General features: G+C 41.9%; 2 protein-coding genes across 2 annotated transcripts; both read left to right on the top strand.

The window, feature by feature from the left end:
• The first annotated feature begins 348 nt into the window (after positions 1–348).
• Positions 349–2260, top strand: LOC115158637 (forkhead box protein Q1). The gene has a single exon (XM_029707822.1). The coding sequence runs from the start codon at positions 639–641 to the stop codon at positions 1692–1694; it is 1056 nt and encodes a 351-aa protein (XP_029563682.1). The 5' UTR covers positions 349–638; the 3' UTR covers positions 1695–2260.
• A 6016-nt stretch (positions 2261–8276) lies between these two features.
• Positions 8277–13339, top strand: LOC115158636 (forkhead box protein F2). The gene is made up of 2 exons (XM_029707821.1): positions 8277–9896; positions 12801–13339. The coding sequence occupies exons 1-2, from the start codon at positions 8924–8926 to the stop codon at positions 12977–12979; spliced, it is 1152 nt and encodes a 383-aa protein (XP_029563681.1). The 5' UTR covers positions 8277–8923; the 3' UTR covers positions 12980–13339.
• Positions 13340–20369: the final 7030 nt, after the last annotated feature.

Raw genomic sequence — 20369 nt, 5'->3', positions numbered from 1 at the left:
GCGCAAAACTCTTTTCTGGTACACAATCTACAGTCATGCAGGTGAGTCACTCACTCAGGTATGTGCGTGTGCGCGCGTGTGTGTGGTGTGTGAGAGAGAGAGAGAGAGAGAGAGAGAGAGACGAGCTCTCTAAAATATATGAACAATACACATAGTTCTTCTCCCCTCCTCCTTCTAACTTTAGCTTTCTATGTGTTTATTTTTGTTTTACATACTCCTGTGTGGCACAAAGGAGCGTGCAATCATAAATCCCTCAATCGCTTGAATGGATTTGAGATTACTGAGTTTGAGACGCTAGACCACGCCCCCCGTGGGCTGTCCCTCGCGGAGGGATTATATTATAACAGGGCGCGTGTCTCCGGAGACAAATCTACTTTCAGCTGCTAAACAGGCGCGAGTTTGGGTGCCTCCGGTTACTCTGTACATCGGAGCTCCTCGGACCGAAACAGACAGACAGGTGCACTGACTCCACCACTGAAACAGACTCACAGGCTACACCTGCGCCTCTCTAAAGAACAACCACAGACAGACAGATTTTCTTACTTTCTGATTAGGAGAATCGCACTGTACTGCAACGAACTCTGACAGCTACACACTGACAGGTGAGAGGAGGAGAGGGAAAACAATAAATATAAAAAATGAAACTTGAAGTGTTCTCCGCAAGCCACTTCGTTCAGAAGCCTATGGAGGTTTGCAGTCACAGTGATGCGGAAGGTAGCGTCCCCTCTCCCCTATCCGGGGACGAGCTGGGCTCAGACGGGGACTGCGTGGCCAACAGCCCGGCACCTGCTATCCCGAGCAGCAGCGATGGCAAGGGAAAGCCCTACACACGCAGACCCAAGCCGCCCTACTCCTACATCGCACTCATCGCCATGGCCATCCGGGACTCCGGCAGCGGCCGGTTGACTCTGGCTGAGATCAACGACTACTTGATGAAGAAGTTCCCGTTCTTCCGGGGCAGCTACACCGGCTGGCGGAACTCGGTGCGCCACAACCTGTCGCTGAACGACTGTTTCCTCAAGGTGCTCCGGGACCCTTCCAGGCCATGGGGCAAGGACAACTACTGGATGCTGAACCCGCACAGCGAGTACACCTTCGCTGACGGGGTGTTCCGTCGCAGGAGGAAGCGCATCACTAAGAGCCGATCCGGTGGTTCCAATAAAGACACCGAGACCCCTGACACCCAGACACCAGGCGAGGAGACTCGCATCTCGGCCCCTGCATCTGTGCCCTCCCGGGAGGAGAGGGTGATGGGAGCCAAGTTCTCCAGCTCTTCCAGCTCCTTCTCCATCGATAGTATCCTCAGCAAGCCCTTCATACGTAGGGAGGACAGAGACCACACCGATAGAGACAGTGCACATGCCAACCCCGGTGCGCACCGGCTCTACTGGCCCGCGGGTGCTCACCACATGCTGCCCTACACACTGGCCTACCCACCGTTACCCGCTGTTATGGCACACGCACATGCACAGCACTCGTACCACCAGGTCAGCACCGGCACGTCACACATGTTGAACGTGTACAGGTGCAGCCTCGCGGAGCATGCAGAGCACACCAGGGACCCACTCACAGCTCTCCACATGACGTCGCAGGGCCACATGCCAAACTCCGAGGCTGCTTTCTCCCCTGTGAAGATCCACACAGCGCGAGTTGGCAGCTGTCATCCTTTCCAGATAGATTCATTGCTCTCCTAAAGCCAACGTAACAGACGATAATGTAATTATGTATCTTCAATTTGCCATGTGCACTTTCCTATGCGCTCTACGTTTTTCGAATGTCTTAAAAAAAAGCATTTCAGTGCATTTAACTGTTTCTGATTATAACAAGTCGTTTAGCGGTGATGAATAACGTAATGTGTTATTGTTGTCATGACTTTATTTCTATCTGGTTACTACTAGGACGAAGCAAATGAGTTGCAATCTGACATGCCTTTCCACTGTGTGTGTGTGTGTGTGTGTGTGTGTGTGTGTGTGTGTGTGTGTGTGTTACGTGGTTCTTAGGTCATTTCTACTGTAAACGACGGCTACCATGTGCCAACAATTTGAAAAATATAGTACTATGTATGTGTTGATGTAGTTTTGTATGACTTGCTGAAAAATATTGTATTTTAAAATATTTGTTGGATTGTTGATTACTCCATGTAAGGAGGCTGCACAAAAAGAAAGGAAATACACTGTCTGTTTTCCTAAACATTGATTCATGCATGGACGATATTTTTTATGAGAGAAAATAAAAACTTATTGGGGAAAAAATAATCGAAGCAAACCAGGAGTATTTAATTTTTTATATTGCTCTTGCCTTATCTTTACCAAAAGGAAAATAAAGAATAATCTCTATTTTTCCATTAAGTATAGGCCTACTTGAAGTGTGTTTTGGATCAGAGGGCGGAAAAAGTTTGCATGGGTGATCAGAGGAAGATCCGATATCTATCTGCCTGGAACTGGAAAGGCTTAGCGCCTGGCAGCACTGGCGCTGTTTTGACATCCTCACCACTTAAACTAGCCTGCTGAAGTACCAGAGGAATGAACAGAAAGATATACAATCATTTCAGACATCTGCCTACTCTGCACGGCAAGGCACAATTAGGAAACAGCAGTGTTAGGCACAGAGAGGGATTTACCTTCACAGATGTACAATACTTACATTTCACCCCTCTGTCTTCCTCTCTGCCTGCACCGCACGGAACTGCACAGCTAAGGAAGCAACACTGTTAGGCACAAATTACAGCTCGGTTGAGCTATTTCTAAATATTTAAGGGTGGTGAGATCCGTCCCAGAATGGGGAGTGCTGAATTATGTCAAGTAAATCATAGAATCTGACGCTTTACACGAAGGATCATTAACTTTAACTGCAACACACGTCTAGGAAGGTTGTTCCGAGTGAGGGGGTTTGAGTTCAGTTATTAGGGACATTTAGCTGCACAATAGCAAATCATTTGTAGTTATAATGTACAGTATCTATTAAGCGCAGCGAAAACATACACGTCTCCTCAAGCTCTTCTGTATAGGTTCGAGGATGAAATCTCAGACTTGGGACAAATGCACTCTATCTCTAAACGTAAACTATGTGGTTTATGCTTAAGGATAAATTGTAGGCCGACCATAGCATGCCACCCAAGCTATGGTGTACTGATTAAACATGATCTGTACTGTGGTATTCACACAAGGGTAAGAAACGTGCCTGGGATCTGGGTCTCCAATAAACATTGTACAATCAAATATAGCTTGTTCAAATATGACATTTGAATTTACAGTGCCTTGTAGCTTGTTCTCGTTTCAAGTCACGCAATTCAAAATGTCATACTGAAATAACAATAGGCTAATACATACTACTAATACTACTACTAATAATAATTATTATTATTATTATTATAAAACAGTGCATTTCATGTTTGTTTTTTTAAATCACCAACATTTGAAAAAATATATTAGACCTTTTTCATCCTGCTATATGCTACGTTGAGGATTTTTTTAAACACATTAAACATTAAATAAATGTCCTGATTTGCTGAGTAAGATTTACAACAATATCTTTAGAATACAAAAAAGATGTGTGATGAATTACGACATATAGCCTACCTGTCCACAACAACGAAGACACAGACCTGCTAAACGATAAGCTATACAAATAACTTTTACCAAAACAATGTTTCAAAATGAAATGACAAAATGAGAAGCTGGGCTATTGTAAGGGTTTAATAATGACAAACAATCATGTTGGCTGGCTACTTCAAGCGCCAAGTCTATAAATGATCACAACACACTTCCAATAAAAGCTAAATGATCTGACCTTTCAACACAGACAGGGGATGTATGGGGGTTATCCATAGGATGCAGTCCATATGCGATGTCTCGAGCTGTCCACGGTCCTGAAGGAAACACTCGACGTCATCACATGCAGTGTCGCCCACATTAATTACGATTCCCGTTATCTTAACAATGTTAGGCCTAATGTTAGTGACAAAGTTGTAGACTATCACTAGCAAGTGCTGTATCTAGACAAACATTGTAAAATAGTATACATAGAAAATATCGTGAATAGTACATTATTTTATTGTGGACCAATGAGAAATGAGCCTATAGGCTAATGAGAAAAATAATCTAAAAAATTACTCAATTGACAAACGATCAAATCTGAAAAGGAAAAGAGCAAATGTGTTGATACGTTTTCCATTTGCATTTGACCCTGTGTTTCTTGCGAGGGGTTATCAGTCCCTCATCGATCTGGGCACAAATAGAACGGAAGACATTATTGCTTAGGCACATACATGTTTCTACAAATACAATGCATGTGTACAAATATTTTAACATAAACATTACCTGTCCGTCCTCCTCAATCATGCACATTGATGCATAGACCTAGCACTATACTATGCTAACAAAAAGAACCTGACAGGCGTCACTATAGTTTTACTATGCAGCTGATTCAAATAACCAAGTCATCATCAAGCTTTGTTTAGCTGTGTAGTGCTAGGGCAAAAACCAAAACGTGCGCCAGGCGGTCTAGGTGACAGGTAAGAGGGTTGAGTCTCGTTCCAGGAACAATGCTGCAACCTGCAGGTGAAATCCCGGAACAGCACACCTGTATGCTACGCACTGGGTAGAGCACTAGCACTGACCGCCATAACAGGTGAACGCTCCATCAATGTAGGCCACCGTTATGTTTTCATTCTATAGTTTAGGACTAGCTCTCTCTGGTGTGCGGAACAGGAACTAGTTAACATATGGCGTATCCTAATAAACGGAATACATGCCTGAATCTGAGAGCAGTAGATACTGGGCTCCATTCAATCCGTATCGCCGAAGTATCCCTAAAGATCCGCGTTCAAATGTCATTTCCGATTGAACAGACGTGTGCAGTGTTTACCGTGAAAGCAGTCTCCGCCACCGCGGGAACATTGCCTTTAATTGTCAATCGCGATATATAATACGGATCTTCAGCGCTATTGATTGAATAGAAACCTAAATATTATGTAGTTGTGGTCCAGGGTTTAGGCCTGCAGTCCAGGCACAATGTTAGGAAGTTCAAACAGTCAGTCACTCTGCAGGGCGCTGAACCGCGCCTGAGCTTCTGGAGAAAGAACCTGGTACTCTGAGCACAAAAGTCCGAGTTGAGCTGGACAGGAAGCGCGGCTGCTGGGGCGCCTGAAATAAGACATAAAGACGCACATTACCGTTAAAATACGCTGGAAAGAGTTATTTAAACTATATTTAATCTCTTCAAAAGGAGTAAAAAAATGCTCAGGCAAGATGTAGGCACTTGTCAAAATAAGTGAGGAAAGGTCAAAGTAGGCTATAGGCCTATGAGAAGGACGAACAGCCAGTGGTGCAAAGTACTTCATTAAAAATACTTGAAAGTACAACTTAACTCGTTTTTTGGCGTATGTGTACTTTACCATTTATATTTTTGACAACTTTTACTTTTACTTAATTACATTTCTAATGAAAAGAATGTACTTTTTACTCCATATATTTTCCCTGACACCCAAAAGTACTCACTACATTTTGAATGCTTAGTAGGACAGAACATGGTCAAATACACAGATAAGAACCCTCCTCATCCCTACTGCCTCTGATCTGGCGGACTCACTAAACACAAATGCTTCATTTGTAAATTATGTCTGAGTGTTGGACACCTGGCTATCCGTACATTTAAAAAACAAGAAAATTGTGCCGTCTGGTTCGCTTAATATAAGGATTTTTTTTTTTATTCACACTTTTACTTTTACTTTTGAAACTTAAGTATATTTAAAACCAAATACTTTTAGACTTTTACTCAAGTAGTATTTTACTGGGTTACTTTAACTTTTACTTGAGTCATTTTCTATTGTTATCTTTACTTTTACTCAAATGTGATAGCTTACTTCTTTTTCCACCACTGCCAACAACCAGCAGGCCTGTGTTTCTATGGAAAGAGTCTGTAGTTTTATGGCTTATCAAAACAAAAACTAAAAGTGAAACAATATAAAGCAACATTGTCATTTATTTAATTAATGCACTGCTGCATTCATTTATTATTCAGCAATATCCTACATATTAAATATACATTCATAAACAGAATTCTGAGCCACATTTTTCATGAACTAATATTTGAATGGTGTAAGCCTTTGTATAAATAATCAGGGACGTTAAAGCAATATTAGCTATAATATTATAGTTGACACTTCAATATTTACCAAAGATAAAAACAACAATTTATATTGTTCTAGGCTGGTGTTCTTCAGGCTAAAAGGATCAAACTCGGACAGAAATGCCAAAGGATATCCATCACTATTAAAAACCATAACCCATGTAAATATGTGATATAATTGTTGTTTACTAGATATTTCAAAACAGCTATAATAAGAGCTCCTATACGCGCTTTGCTGTGAACTCGTAAAAGCAGTGGCCAGTCTTCAAAGTGCTCTCGCGCAGAACAACGTTTCCTCCTCGCCGCGGAGGCATCCTGATCACCGCGGGGGTCATACGTTCTGATGTCGCAGGAAATTCTAAGGCCATTAGGTTCCACAAACTTCTCTGTGTCACGGTGGAAAATGATTTTATCCTCACATCCTTTGTTGTGAAGTGTAAAGGTTATTGTTGATGGCCATTGTTTGAAAATCCTTTATATCTAAGGACTACAGATAAAAGGACGGGGTAATGTTAGACAGACACACAAATACATAAGGAGCTGATTAGTTTATTACATATTTTCTATTCAGTCTATTTTCTAAAGCTCGAATATCACAATATAAAATGCAGAAATGAAACCCCATAGTCCCAGCCTGAACCTTAGATTATTATATTCTGATCGGAGGTTTAGGCCTAGTCTACTATATACAGTTGTTTACTCTTTCCTTCTCATTGTTTCAATTCAGCGGCATAAAACAAAATAAATCTCAGTGTAAAACAAATCCAGGTGGTAGAAATGAAATGATGGAGACTAGGCATACAAACAGAATGGGGTGATGTGATTTCGGTACAAATTAAGATTGATAATCTAAATCTTACGTTATATTATTAATTTTTTTGCCTATGACCAATTTTGGACAAATATTGTTTGTAGGTCTATTTGTATTTCTGTATAGCCTAGACCTACTCAACTGTAACAATGAGATGTTTATTATAAACGTATACAACTACCAAACATAATAGTCCGGTTATTTACAAAGCATATACATACTGAAAAATGACTGAAAATTATTGCATTATTTAACTACTAGGCTATATAAACGAATATTTAGCTCAATATGTGTTTTTTATAACATTATGTGGTTGAATTGAAAACGAGGAAGTGTAGGCCCTATCAAATGCAGGCATAACAAAATGAACCAGAAAAGTCACCACAGTATAACTATTAAACAAGCTATCTGCATGATGCAGGCCTGCAGTATAGTGTCATATAGTGTCAACCTTGTAACAGGATTAATACACTCTGAATATGTAGGCCACGTTTCTGAACAAATCCTATTTCTCTCGATGTTATCATTATTGATCACGGGCCTTTTATCTTTTAAGACTAAATAATTGCATCATGTTGGACAAATCTGTATTATGGTCTGTCTTCATAGGGAGGAAGCTGTCGACGCCCGCGCTCCTAATTTCGGTTCTCTCTCTAATGAACGCGGGGCCCAGGGGACCGGCTCGAGCCTAGGGCTGTAAACTGACACTGGCGCGCTGTGTGTGGTATCCAAGGCCGGCCGCTCTTGATGGAAAAAGCCTGCTTCCACTCATGTCAAAGTCATTTACTCAGACCCCCCCCCCCCCCCCCCTTGCACATGCATGCACCACAGCGAAATACCACCACCTTTCCCCCGGCAGTGACTCTTACGGTTTCTGAGCGAACTAGGAAAACAAGAGATAGGATTTATATCACGAGATTTATGAGCCTACACAGTTTGTTCTGTGTCGCTTCTACAACACTGCATTTACTGGATCGGTAGGCCATCCAACATGATATTGTTGCATGGTAACACAGAGAAGCACTTTCTATTTTTTTTAAAGAGGCCTACTCTTATATATAATAGCCTATACTGTTATACCCTCAGTATTTCATTACAGAAAATGTTTCCGTTATTCAGTATAATGACACTTAACAACAGGCAACAACATGCAAGAGTGTTGGTGATGGAGCTCTTTGCCTTGTGCGCGTGGCGTGTGACGCTGTTGATTGGAATGTCTGGGGAGGTTTGATAGATGGCATAATTGCGTGTTTTTGAGATGTCAGAGAGCAGGGGAAAGAGAGAGGGTGGAAGAGGGAGGGGGGTGCGAGATAGAGAGAGAGGGGCTTGACTCTGCTGCAGCGACTGGCGGTGGAAGGGGAGGGGAGGTGGGCTCTAGTCGTCACTGATTTCAGGGGGGATTTGGAGATGGGGGGGTCTTAGAGGAAAGAAAGATTTACGAAATGATAGGTGGTCGCGTTTTGTTTGGCTGAGCGGCCGCGCGCACTAAATTGAGGAGTCTTCGCGTTTCCTCCCCTTTAGGGATTAAGGCGGGCGATGGCCACCCGGTGCGCCGCAGAGCTGCACTCACCGCCACCGTGATACCGAACCGCACCGGAGCCTCTGTGTCGAACTGAACCTCCGCAAAACGCTGCATTATAGCGAGCGCTCCAGCCCTCACTGGATACTCTGCTCTCTCACCTCTCTCCCATATTCTGACACTGCGAACTCGCTGCAGATTTTCTGCGTAATAGGAGAGTCCAACAGAACGGAAGAGAGTTTCCTCTCCAAGCCCTTTTAGTTGAATTCCGTAGACCAACGGCTTGTGTGATTTCTAGAGGACTTTGAGTAGAAGTGACATTACTTGCTATCACCTTCTTTGAGTCATATACGTCCCTTTTTCTTTCTCTAGATCTCTTGCTCAATCTCGCTCTCCTCTTTCCCTCATCTCTCTTTCTCTCCTCACGTCACTGCTCAGCTACGCAGTGCGTCAGCGGAGCAGAGATGACGACCGAGACTTCTCAGCAGCAGCTGGACCCACCGCCTCCCCTGAGGTCCAGCCCGGCCTCCGGTGTCCTGCACCCCGCCATGATGAGCCCACAGGCCGCCATGGACAGTTCCTCGACCGGGGCCAAAGGCAAGAAGGCGAGCTCCGGACTGAGGAGACCAGAGAAGCCTCCCTACTCCTACATTGCGCTCATCGTCATGGCGATACAGAGCTCACCCACCAAGAGGCTGACTCTAAGTGAGATCTATCAGTTTCTCCAGGCCCGGTTCCCCTTCTTCAGAGGATCCTACCAGGGCTGGAAGAACTCCGTCCGGCACAACCTTTCCCTAAACGAGTGCTTTATCAAGCTGCCAAAAGGGCTGGGCAGGCCGGGGAAAGGCCACTACTGGACCATCGACCCGGCCAGCGAGTTCATGTTCGAAGAGGGCTCGTTCCGCCGCAGACCCAGGGGCTTCCGGAGAAAATGCCAAGCCCTAAAGCCCATGTACCGGATGATGAACGGGATAGGCTTCGGTACTTCCATTTTGCCGCAGAGCTTTGAATTTCAGGCGCCCGGGTCTCTGGCGTGTCATAGCAACAGTTACAACTTGGACATGATGACCAACTCCTTGGCCGGTGGTTACGACGGGCTGAGCGGCCACCACGTACCTCACATGTCCCCGAGCCCCGGGTCCACGTACATGGCCAGCTGTCCGGTAACGTCCAACGGGGAATACGGTGGACCGGACAGTAGCAGCAGCCCTGTGCCCTCGTCCCCGGCTATGGCCAGTGCGTTGGACGGTCACGGTCATTCTCCATATGCCAGTACCTCCGGACACTGGGCGTCTCCCGGCGGCTCCCCGTACATCAAGCAGCAGCCTCTGGCCTCCAGCAGCCCGGCGTCCTCTGGGCTACACTCCGGCATGTCCCCCTACTCCCTGGAGCAGAGCTACCTCCACCAGAACGCCAGGGACACCGCCGATATCTCAGGTAATAAACGTTGTCAGGTAATAGATGTGAAATGTCATGCGTAATAACACTTGGTCAATCACAAAAAGTATTGCATTTGTTATACACGTGGCAAACAAAAATATTTGCAGGTTGACAATTGACTTGCTCTTTGGTCAGTCATCCTGTTTTCTGGAGGCTAAAAACACAACTTTACGCAATGCGTAATAGCCTATAAAATTGCTACATTTGTATTTGTGAAAATTATAGTTGGCCTATCTTATAGATAATATGCCGACAATCTTATAGACTGTCTTATAGACAATCTCCTACATGCAGAACCAAATGTAGTCTAGTTGAATATCACTATAAGTTACAACTTTGACACGTGTGATACGCAGATGAATCAAAACTTTGGCAAAGAAAATAATTAGACTAATATAAAAGTGAGTTGTTGCGACCTAAATATGTAATGACTTGCATTTGTAATACATCTATAAAACTATGTTGGAGATGCATATGTCTCTTAATGCATTTTCGATGTAATGTTATATTCATATCATTTAATTAAAATGACTGGGTCACGTGGAGGCATCTTCACATTGCAGGTTGTGTTATGGCAAAAAAGCTTCCCAATTTTATGGGTTAAAATCATTTTATTGTATTTCTGATTATTAGTTTGTAACTATATTCTGTTGTGGAATTAATGAAACAATTTGAATGACATAGGCCGAAATAATCCTATTTGAGGGACTCAAAGACACAAATATGCATGCATAATTATAATGACAATTCAGATGAGGTGGGAAGTATAAGAGTAGCCACAGCTTCTTACAACGGAAATGAACAACATAGTTGAAAACTGTTCTTGAATATATCGATCGGCTAGGCCTTAGGGAAGAAACCATGTATGGGGCTGCGTTCTTGTTTACATACATGTTTAGATAGGAGCTCGATGCAATGGGCCATAATGAAAATTGTAGCCACATTATACACATCGCTCCTTAGGCCAGTTGACCACTTGTAATTTAGTTAATGTTCATCTTGTTTGAAATGCTTCTAATTTATCGAGGCTTTAACAAAAGTCCAAGGGATTTCTGAGAGCGGAATTGTTCCTTCTAAAGCCTCGGGGGTTATCTAAACAAAGGCTGTGTGAGTCGGACCACACTGAAGAAGAGGATTTAAACAAGCGCATAGGCCTATACCTACCCACAGGAGACTCCAAGCCTTGTTAAACTTTACGCGACTTCTTAGAACTATTTAGAGGACAAGCCGTTATCTGTGCTAGCGGGGTCTTACACGCCTCATGGCGACTGTCAATCATGGCGGGTGTGTTGTCTCTGAAAATGGGGCTGAAAGGCTGCAGCGAGAGGCAGGACCCTCAGGATAAAGGCCTGCAGTCTCGAGGAGAGAAAACACCGCACACTGCGGGTACAGGCGTCACATCTGGAGTCCTTATGAACTTGATGAGGATCACGCTTTCTGTCACTCTCCCCCTTTCCGGCTCCTCACTCTCACTCCGACGGTTTAGCTGGCCTGATATATACATACTTATCTATGTTCTTATTTTACCGATTCAATTATTTGTCTGAAAATAATTTTAGGCCGTAGGCCTATAATTCTGATGAATTAGCACGTGTGATGTTGCTACTGCAGATCTCGAGGATAAACAGTGTAATGTGTCTATATGGCCCTCAGGAGAAATGGACAATCAAGGAGGGAAACATAAGCACCCTGACCTAATTCATATTTCATACATCTTTGTGAACGATATGGAGGCCAATTGGTGTAGAAAAGCACTGAAACATAACGAGGCTGTTTGATTATTATATGCCTATCAAATCACTCTTAACTTCAGTCTTTAACCAGATCATGTTAAGTTAAAGACTAAACATTTAAGACTAAACATTCTCTAGGTCAAATATCTGTGTACACATAATACAACAGTCACAAATGAGAGGGGCTCACGCAAAATATGTGCACCAACTCAACTAAACTAAAAAACATTAGAGACGCTAGTATTGAGGACGCAGAGATTCTGAAGTCAAGTCATGGCAGTGTTTTGATTAGGCAGATTTTAGGCAGATTTTTGATTAAAGGAGACTGCTGCTCGAATGTATATTTAGCTCAGCATGAGCAGAGGCTACATGCCTAGGGTCTATCCATCTAATTTGCACACATCCAAATAACATATTGTATACAGTGAATTAATTGCATGGATCAATTTGAAGAATTCTGAAGAGGAACTAGGCATAACACATGAAGTTTCTTTGGATTGATTGTTTTAGTGGTATTCTCCTGAAATGGAAATTCTGAGGACGGAGACATTGTCATTATTTTACCTATTCTCAAAAGGCCAGCAAATCCCTGCTTCTTCAGCCATTAATAATGTATTACAGGTTAACATAACATAATAGAACATAGTCTAATAAGATAAGAAATGAACAGATGTCCTCACCGTCATCGATTAGGTTTAATCTATTGATTCACTGAGAGTGATTTCTTATTTATGCGCGTGGTGTTATGGGTCTACGTCTCCGCATTGTTTACTGGCCAAATTATTGGAAGATGTGTCAATTTCAAACCTTAAAATCTATATAAGAAATATAGGCTACACAATACACTGAATACTATAACATATTTTTACACATAGCCAATGTAATGCATAAACGTCAGAGCGTTATTATCCTATATTCTGAAAGAAAACTGTTTTTTTTGGTTGTTTAAAAGTGAAGCGTTTACAATATATACATATTTCTGATTAACTGACCAGTTATTCACATTTATGATTGGACGCTCCTCTGTGCCACACACGAGTATGTAAAAACAATTCTATAAACTTATCGAAAGCTAAAGTTAGAAGGAGGGGAAAAGAACTGTATTGTTCATATATTTTGAAGAGCTCCAATCTCTCTCTCTCTCTCTCTCTCTCTCTCTCTCTCTCAGTGGGGATCCCTCGCTACCAAAGCCACTCCTCACCCGTGGTTGACAGGAAGGATTTTGTCCTGAATTTTAACGGCATCTCCTCGTTCCATCCCTCAGGCAGTGGATCTTACTATCATCATCATCACCATCACCACCATCACCAAAGCCTTTGTCAAGACGTCAAGCCGTGCGTGATGTGAGCGGGAAATGTAGTGCGCGTAAAGGCCCAAACTGTGCTCTGAAGATGAGAATGAACACAAAATGGAGCAATTTAAACTGATTCTATACATGTCTGGCGACAGTTAAAACCCAAATAAACGGCCTGTCATCTTACTGATGAGAACGAACAATGGGGACAGTAGCCTATTTTTGAGAGTCTGGAAAAACTTCTCAAGTCAGGATATATTTTCAGTGGCCTTCGTCGTCTTGTCTAAATGAAGGACAGTATATTATGCACTAACTGTTTCTGAAGTGAAGGACCCACTGGGCACAGATGTCAGTTCAACCTCTCATTTTTATTTACATTTGATTGAGTTGTCAACTATTATGAACCCAACGACAAATCCCCCCCAAAATCACCATGTCATTGGATTTAGGTTAAACGTTAGGTGAAAAAAAGACGAAACCCACTGGGCACAGACGTCAATTCAACGTCTATTCCATGTTGGTTCAACTTAATTTCATCGAAATTATGTGGAAACAACGTTGATTCAACCAGTGCGTGCTCAGTGGGAATGCCCTTATGTTCATGACTTTTTGCCAATCCAATGAGTTTTCCACGTTGATTCGACGTCATCACACAGATTTTTTTGTTGTTGGTTGAAATGATGTGGAAACAACGTTCAGCCCGTTTTTGCCCAGTGGGAAAGCACAAACGCTTATGACAATGAAACCACTTTGCCTTATTCTGTTCTCTATTGGCCAACGTTTTCTTCTTCAAAAGAAGTTTCAAAACGATTTTAATTATGTGTTTGCTGTCATTACTTGTGCAAACAAATAGCCTATATTTTATGTAACTAGGCCTCTGTTCTGATTTATAAAAGTACATGCACATACACAAAGCTTTTTATAACAAAAATTGCAACAAATTTGCACTTATTGTATACCCTTTTTTGAGATTTGCTTAATTTTCTCGTTGTAAAGTGTTTCAATAAAGCTGATATATTTTCGGCTACACCTGCCTGCTTGTGTCAGAAATATAGTATGCTAATTAAAGGCTAATCATTGGTATCTACTATTATTATAGGCCTATTATCCTTGTTGATCATTTATGGAGATTTGTGATTCATATTAGATTTGAGTCGGTGTAAATTTGATTATTTGGCATTCACAGGCATACTTTTAATAACCAAATTCAACGTCTTTGCTTAAGAAGGTAAAGCAAAGGTAAATCAAAAGCGTAGATTCTAGGTAAGTTTTAAAACAATCCCATTTAATAACTGGATATAAATGATGTGAGAAACGAATGACTCCTTTGAAGAGGAGCATTATATACTTTGAGCCACGGGGATAATTATGTAAGGATGTTATCTTATGGCATAGTAAGAATGGGGGGAAATGAAAAAGGCTACGGCTACACAACTCGCTGCATGTCTTTATCGTAGACAGTGAGCTGCATTATCAATATTTACCCATAGACTTCGTGAGAGCAAAGGCAGCTGGTGTTTAATACAATCTAATTTACTTTTTCCTTATACTTGATGAGTGTTTAAGTAGAGTAGGCCTAGGTAATTTCTATTTAAGTAGGCCTACAACATTTTAGATTGTTTACAAAATCGACTGACGATGTTGGAGACTTGGGAATTTCCATGTTTTGTGTTGTGTCATTGCGCCATCTACAGCCTGGGCCAGCCTGCCTGGTTCCACAGCGGAAAGTCTTCCGAGTCACCAGACCTCCACCCCCCGGACTCGTACCAGATTTTTCAGGATTGCAAACTTTTTAAGAACTTGTAAACAAACGAGCTGCAGAGGGCCACATTTATGGAGATGCGACCGCACAGTGTTTTTAGAACTGCAGTAAACATAACACACGTATAGAGTAAGAAGCTGGGTTCTTGGAGAAAAACAGATTGGAGAGAGAAAGAGAGACAGAGAGAGAGATAGAGGGGAGCGGGGAGAAATGCCCGAAACATTTTAACAAAGATGCACGGTGGAGAAATCTCTCTGCCATTTCCAGGTTGCTACAATTCTAATAGTTTGCCTAATTTCAGTTTATGTGATAAAACAAGCAAGTATAGTGCAGAGAATCATTGTACCATCTAAACCACTGTGAAATATATTGTCAATAACCAAACATATTGTATTTTCAGCTCTTTGAAGCTGGTGTACAAAATTGAAAGTAAAATACGCAAAAACAAAACTTAAAAACGGGAAGCATAAAAATAGTGCACACAGAATAGATATACTGCCTGTTAGACTTGCTTTCAATGAGAATGATAGATCTATAACTCACATTTCTATATGAATTTTGTCAGGTCACCAGAAAAGTGACATATTGCAGCTTTAAGTGGATAAATCATTTGAGTTTTCTGTTTGTGTACAAATATATCAACATCAACAATAATAATACAATAGGAGGAGATTTGGGATGCTCATTCTGTCTATGTCTCTATCTTTCTCTCTCTCTGGTCTGTGTGGTCTCTGTGATAGTTACAATTCATGTTGAATAAAACTGCAAAGAGAAACACTCATGCACGCATGTCCAAGCACGTACGTACACACACACACACACACACACACAAAACACACACACACACACACACACACACACACACACACACACACACACACACACACACACACACACACACACACACACACACACACACACACACACGCACACACGCACACACACACACCTCATCACAGTTCATACATCAGCTCCAAAAATATACCTTCTTTGGTTGGATATATTATGATGGGTTTGGTTAAATAGTGTACCTTGCTCCACTGCTGATTGACATGTAGGTGGAAGACTGAAATAAATGGACTATGGCTCCATCTAGTGGCCATCCTACCAGCTTGAGATCAAATCATTAAATCAAATTGTATTCATTACATGCTTAATAAACAACAGGTGTGGACTAACAGTGAAATGCTTACTTATGGAGCCTTCCCAACAATGCAGTGAGAAAGAAAATATCGATGTACAGGAGTATGAGGTAATTGAGGTAAATATATACATATAAATAGGTATAAAGTGACAAATAGTAAACAGTAGCAACTTTGTATGTGATGAGTCAAAAAAGTTAGTGCAAAAAGGTTCAATGCAGATAGTTAAATAGTTAACCAAATATCTGCCCTAACAAACTTTTTGCAGTCTTATGGATTGGGGGAAGAAGTTGTTCAGGGTCCTGTTGGTTCCAGACTTGGTGCAACGGTACCGCTTCCCATGCGGTAGCAGAGAGGACAGTCTATGCCTTGGGTAGCTGGAATCTTTGAACATACTAAGGCCATCCTCTGACTCCACTTGGTATAGAGGTCCTGGATAGCAGGGAGCTCGACCCCATTTTGAGGATCTGGGGGCCCATACCAAATCTTTTCAGTCTCCAGAAGGGAAAGAGACATTTTCGTGCCCTTTTCACAACTATGTTGGTGTGTTTGGACCATGATAGATCCTTAGTGATGTGGACATCTCAGTAATGTGAACAGGGAGTACAGGAGGGGACTAAGCACCCATGAGGGGCCCCCATGTTGAGGGTCAGCATGGCAATGTGTTGTTGCCTAACCTTACCACCAGGGGGCGTTCGTCAGGAGGTCCAGGATCCAGTTGCAGAGGGAGGTGTTCAGTCACAGAGTCCTTAGCTTAGTGATGAGCTTCGTGGGCACTATGGTGTTGAACGCTGAGCTGTAGTCAATGAATAGCATTCTCATGTAGGTCTTCCTTTTGTCCAAGTGGGAAAGGGCAGACTTGTCCAGAACAGATTGTGGATAAATACTTTTGTCATTTTTCTATCTGTAAAGTACTAAAGACATACAGTTGAAGTCGGAAGTTTACATACACCTTAGCAAAATACATTTAACCTCACAATTCCTGACATTAAATCCTCGTAAATACTCCCTGTCGTAGGTCAGTTAGGATCACCACTTTATTTTAAGAATCTGAAATGTCAGAATAATAGTAGAGAGAATGATTTATTTCAGCTTTTATTTCTTTCATCACATTCCCACTGAGTCAGAAGTTTACATACACTCCATTAGTATTTGGTAGCATTGCCTTAAATTGTTTAACTTGGGTCAAACGTTTCGGGTAGACTTCCACAAGCTTCCCACAATAAGTTGGGTGAATTTTGGCCCATTCCTCCTGACAGAGCTGGTGTAACTGAGTCAGGTTTATAGTCCTCCTTACTTGCACACGCTTTTTCAGTTCTGCCCACAAATGTTTTATAAGAGTGAGGTCCCGGCTTTTTAATGGCCACTCCAATATCTTGACTTTGTTGTCCTAAAGCCATTTTGCCACAACTTTGGAAGTATGCTTGGGGTCATTGTCCATTTGGAAGACCCATTTGCAACCAAGCTTTAACTTCCTGACTGATGTTTTGAGATGTTGCTTCAATATAGCCACATAATTGTTCTTCCTCATGATGCCATCTATTTTGTGAAGTGCACCAAGCCCTCCTGCAGCAAAGCACCCCCACACATGATGCTGCCACCCCAGTGCTTTACGGTTGGGATGGTGTTTTTTGGCTTGCAAGCCTCCCCCTTTTTCTTCCAAAGATAACGATGGTCATTATGGCCAAGCAGTTCTATTTTTGTTTCATCAGACCAGAGGACATTTCTCCAAAAAGTACAATCTTTGTCCCCATGTGCAGTTGCAAACCGTAGTCTGGCTTTTTTATGGCGGTTTTGGAGCAGTGGCTTCTTCCTTGCTGAGCGGCCTTTCAGGTTATGTCGATATAGGACTCGTTTAACTGTGGATATAGATACTTTTGTACCTTTTTCCTCCAGCATCTTCACAAGGTCCTTTGCTGTTGTTCTGGGATTGATTTGCACTTTTCGCACCAAAGTACATTCATCTCTAGGAGACAGAACGAGTCTCCTTCCTGAGCGGTATGACGGCTGCGTGGTCCCATGGTGTTTATACTTGCGTACTATTACTTGTACAGATGAACGTGGTACCTTCAGGCATTTGGAAATTGCTCCCAAGGATGAACCAGACTTGTGGAGGTCTACAATCTTTTTTCTGAGGTCTTGGCTGATTTCTTTTGATTTTCCCATGACGTCAAGCAAAGAGGCACTGAGTTTGAAGGTAGGCCTTGAAATACATCCACAGGTTCACCTCCAATTGACTCAAAGGATGTCAATTAGCTTGTCAGAAGCTTCTAAAACCATGACATAATTTTCTGGAATTTTCCAAGCTGTTTAAAGGCACAGTCAACTTAGTGTACGTAAACTTCTGACACACTGGAATTGTGATACAGTGAATTATAAGTGAAATAATCTGTCTGTAAACAATTGCTGGAAAAATTACTTGTGTCATGCACAAAGTAGATGTCCTAACCAACTTGGCAAAACTATAGTTTGTTAACAAGAATTTGTGGAGTGGTTGAATAACGAGTTTAATTGACTCCAACCTAAGTGTATGTAAACTTCCGACTTCAGCTGTATATACAATATAAAGTGCCTATAGAAAGTCCATACCCCCCTTGGATTTCTTCACATTTTATTGTGTTACTAAAAGGGATTCAAATGGATTAAATTGTCATTTTTTGTCAACGATCTACACAAAATATTCTATAATGTCATAGTAGAAGACAAATGCTGACATTTTTAAAGATGAATGAAAAACATGAATATGCAGTTGCAAGAAAAGTTTGTGAACTCTGGAATGACCTGGATTTCTGCATTGATTGCTCATAAAATGTGGTCTGATCTTCATCTAAGTCTTAATAATAGACAAACACAATCTGACTAAACTAATAACACACAAACAATTGTACTTTTCAATTTTTTATTGAAGACATTGAGAAATCATTCACAATGCAGGCTGGAAAAAGTAAGCGAACCCTTGAATTTAGTAACTTGTTGATCCTCATTTAGCAGCAACAACCTCCACCAAATATTTCCTGTAGCTGCTTATGAGACTTGCTCAACGTTGAGGAGGAGTTTTGTTCCATTCCTCCCTACAAATCTGTTTCAGTTCATCAGTATTTCTGGGTTGTCTTGATTGCACAGCCCTCTTCAGGTCATGCCACAGCCTCTCAATTGGGTTAAGGTCAGGACTCTGCCATTCCAAAACAGGAATCTTCTTCATTTTCAGCCATTCATTAGTTCATTTACTTGTGTGCTTTGGGTCATTGTCTTGTTGCATCACTCAACCTCTCTTAAGCTTGAGGTCATGGACTGCTGCCCAGACATTATCCTGTAAAATGTCTTGATATACTTTTGAATTCATTGTTCCCTCAATGATTGCAAGGCGTCCACACCCTGAGGCAGCAAAGCAGCCCCAAAATATGATGCTCCCTCCACCATGCTTCACAGTTGGGATGAGGTTTTGGTGTGCAGTGCCCTTTTTCCTCCACACATAGCGCTGTACATTTTTCACAAAAAGTTAAACTTTTGTTTCGTCTGTCCACAGCACATTTTCCCAGAAGCGTTGTGGAACATCCAGGTGGTCTTGGGCAAACTTGAGACATGTCACAATGTTTTTTTTAGACAGCAGTCGTGTCCTTCCATGAACACCATTGTTGTCCAATGTTTTTCTGATAGTGGACACATGAACACAGACTTTCGTGGTTTGTAGAGTTTTCTGGAGGTCTTTTGCTGGGTTCTTTCTCACCTCTTTCAGGATTGCCCTTCGTGCTCTTGGAGGGATCTTCGCAGGACGCCCACTTCTAGGGAGAGTAGCAACAGTCCTGAATCTTCTCCATTTGTAGACAATTTGTCTTACCGTGGATTGATGAACACCAAGGTCTTTAGCAATGCCTTTTATAGCTTCGTGCTTTTCCAGCTTCGTGCATCTCTATAATGTGTCTTCTAAGGTCCTGTGAAAGTTGTTGGGATCGAGGCATGGGTCACACGTATCAATCTTTCTGGAGAAGAACAGATTTGTCAGTAACCAGACTTTGTGTGCCTTTATTTAAAGGGCTGGGCACCTGTGCAACCCACTCCTCCAATCTCATCTCCCTAATTGAAACACCTGACTCCAAATAGCTTTTGGAGAAGTCGTTAACCCAGAGGTTCACTTACTTTTTCCAGCCTGCACAGTGAATGATTACTCAATGTCTTCAATAAAAATGTGAAAAGTACAACTGTTTATGTGTTATTAGTTTAGTCAGATTGTGTTGTCTACTATTGTGACTTAGATGAAGATCAGACCACATTTTATGAGTAATCAATGCAGAAATCCAGGTCATTCCAAAGGGTTCACAAACTTTTTCTTGCAACTGTACCTTGATTAGATAAGTATTCCCCCCCCTGAGTAAATACATGTTAGAAACCCCTTGGGCAACTATTACAGTTGCAAGTCTTCTTGGGTAAGTCCCATGTGAGCTTTGTGCACCTGTATTATGCAATATTTTCTAATTATTCTTTTCAAATTCTTCAAGCTCTGTCAAAGTGTTGGGGATCATGACTAGACAGCATTTTTCA

The sequence above is a fragment of the Salmo trutta genome, chromosome 22, assembly GCF_901001165.1.
Source record: "Salmo trutta chromosome 22, fSalTru1.1, whole genome shotgun sequence".
In the NCBI taxonomy this organism is placed as follows: domain Eukaryota; kingdom Metazoa; phylum Chordata; class Actinopteri; order Salmoniformes; family Salmonidae; genus Salmo; species Salmo trutta.
The sequence above is the reverse complement of the archived record's forward strand: the minus strand, read 5'-3'. Positions and strand labels throughout refer to the sequence as shown.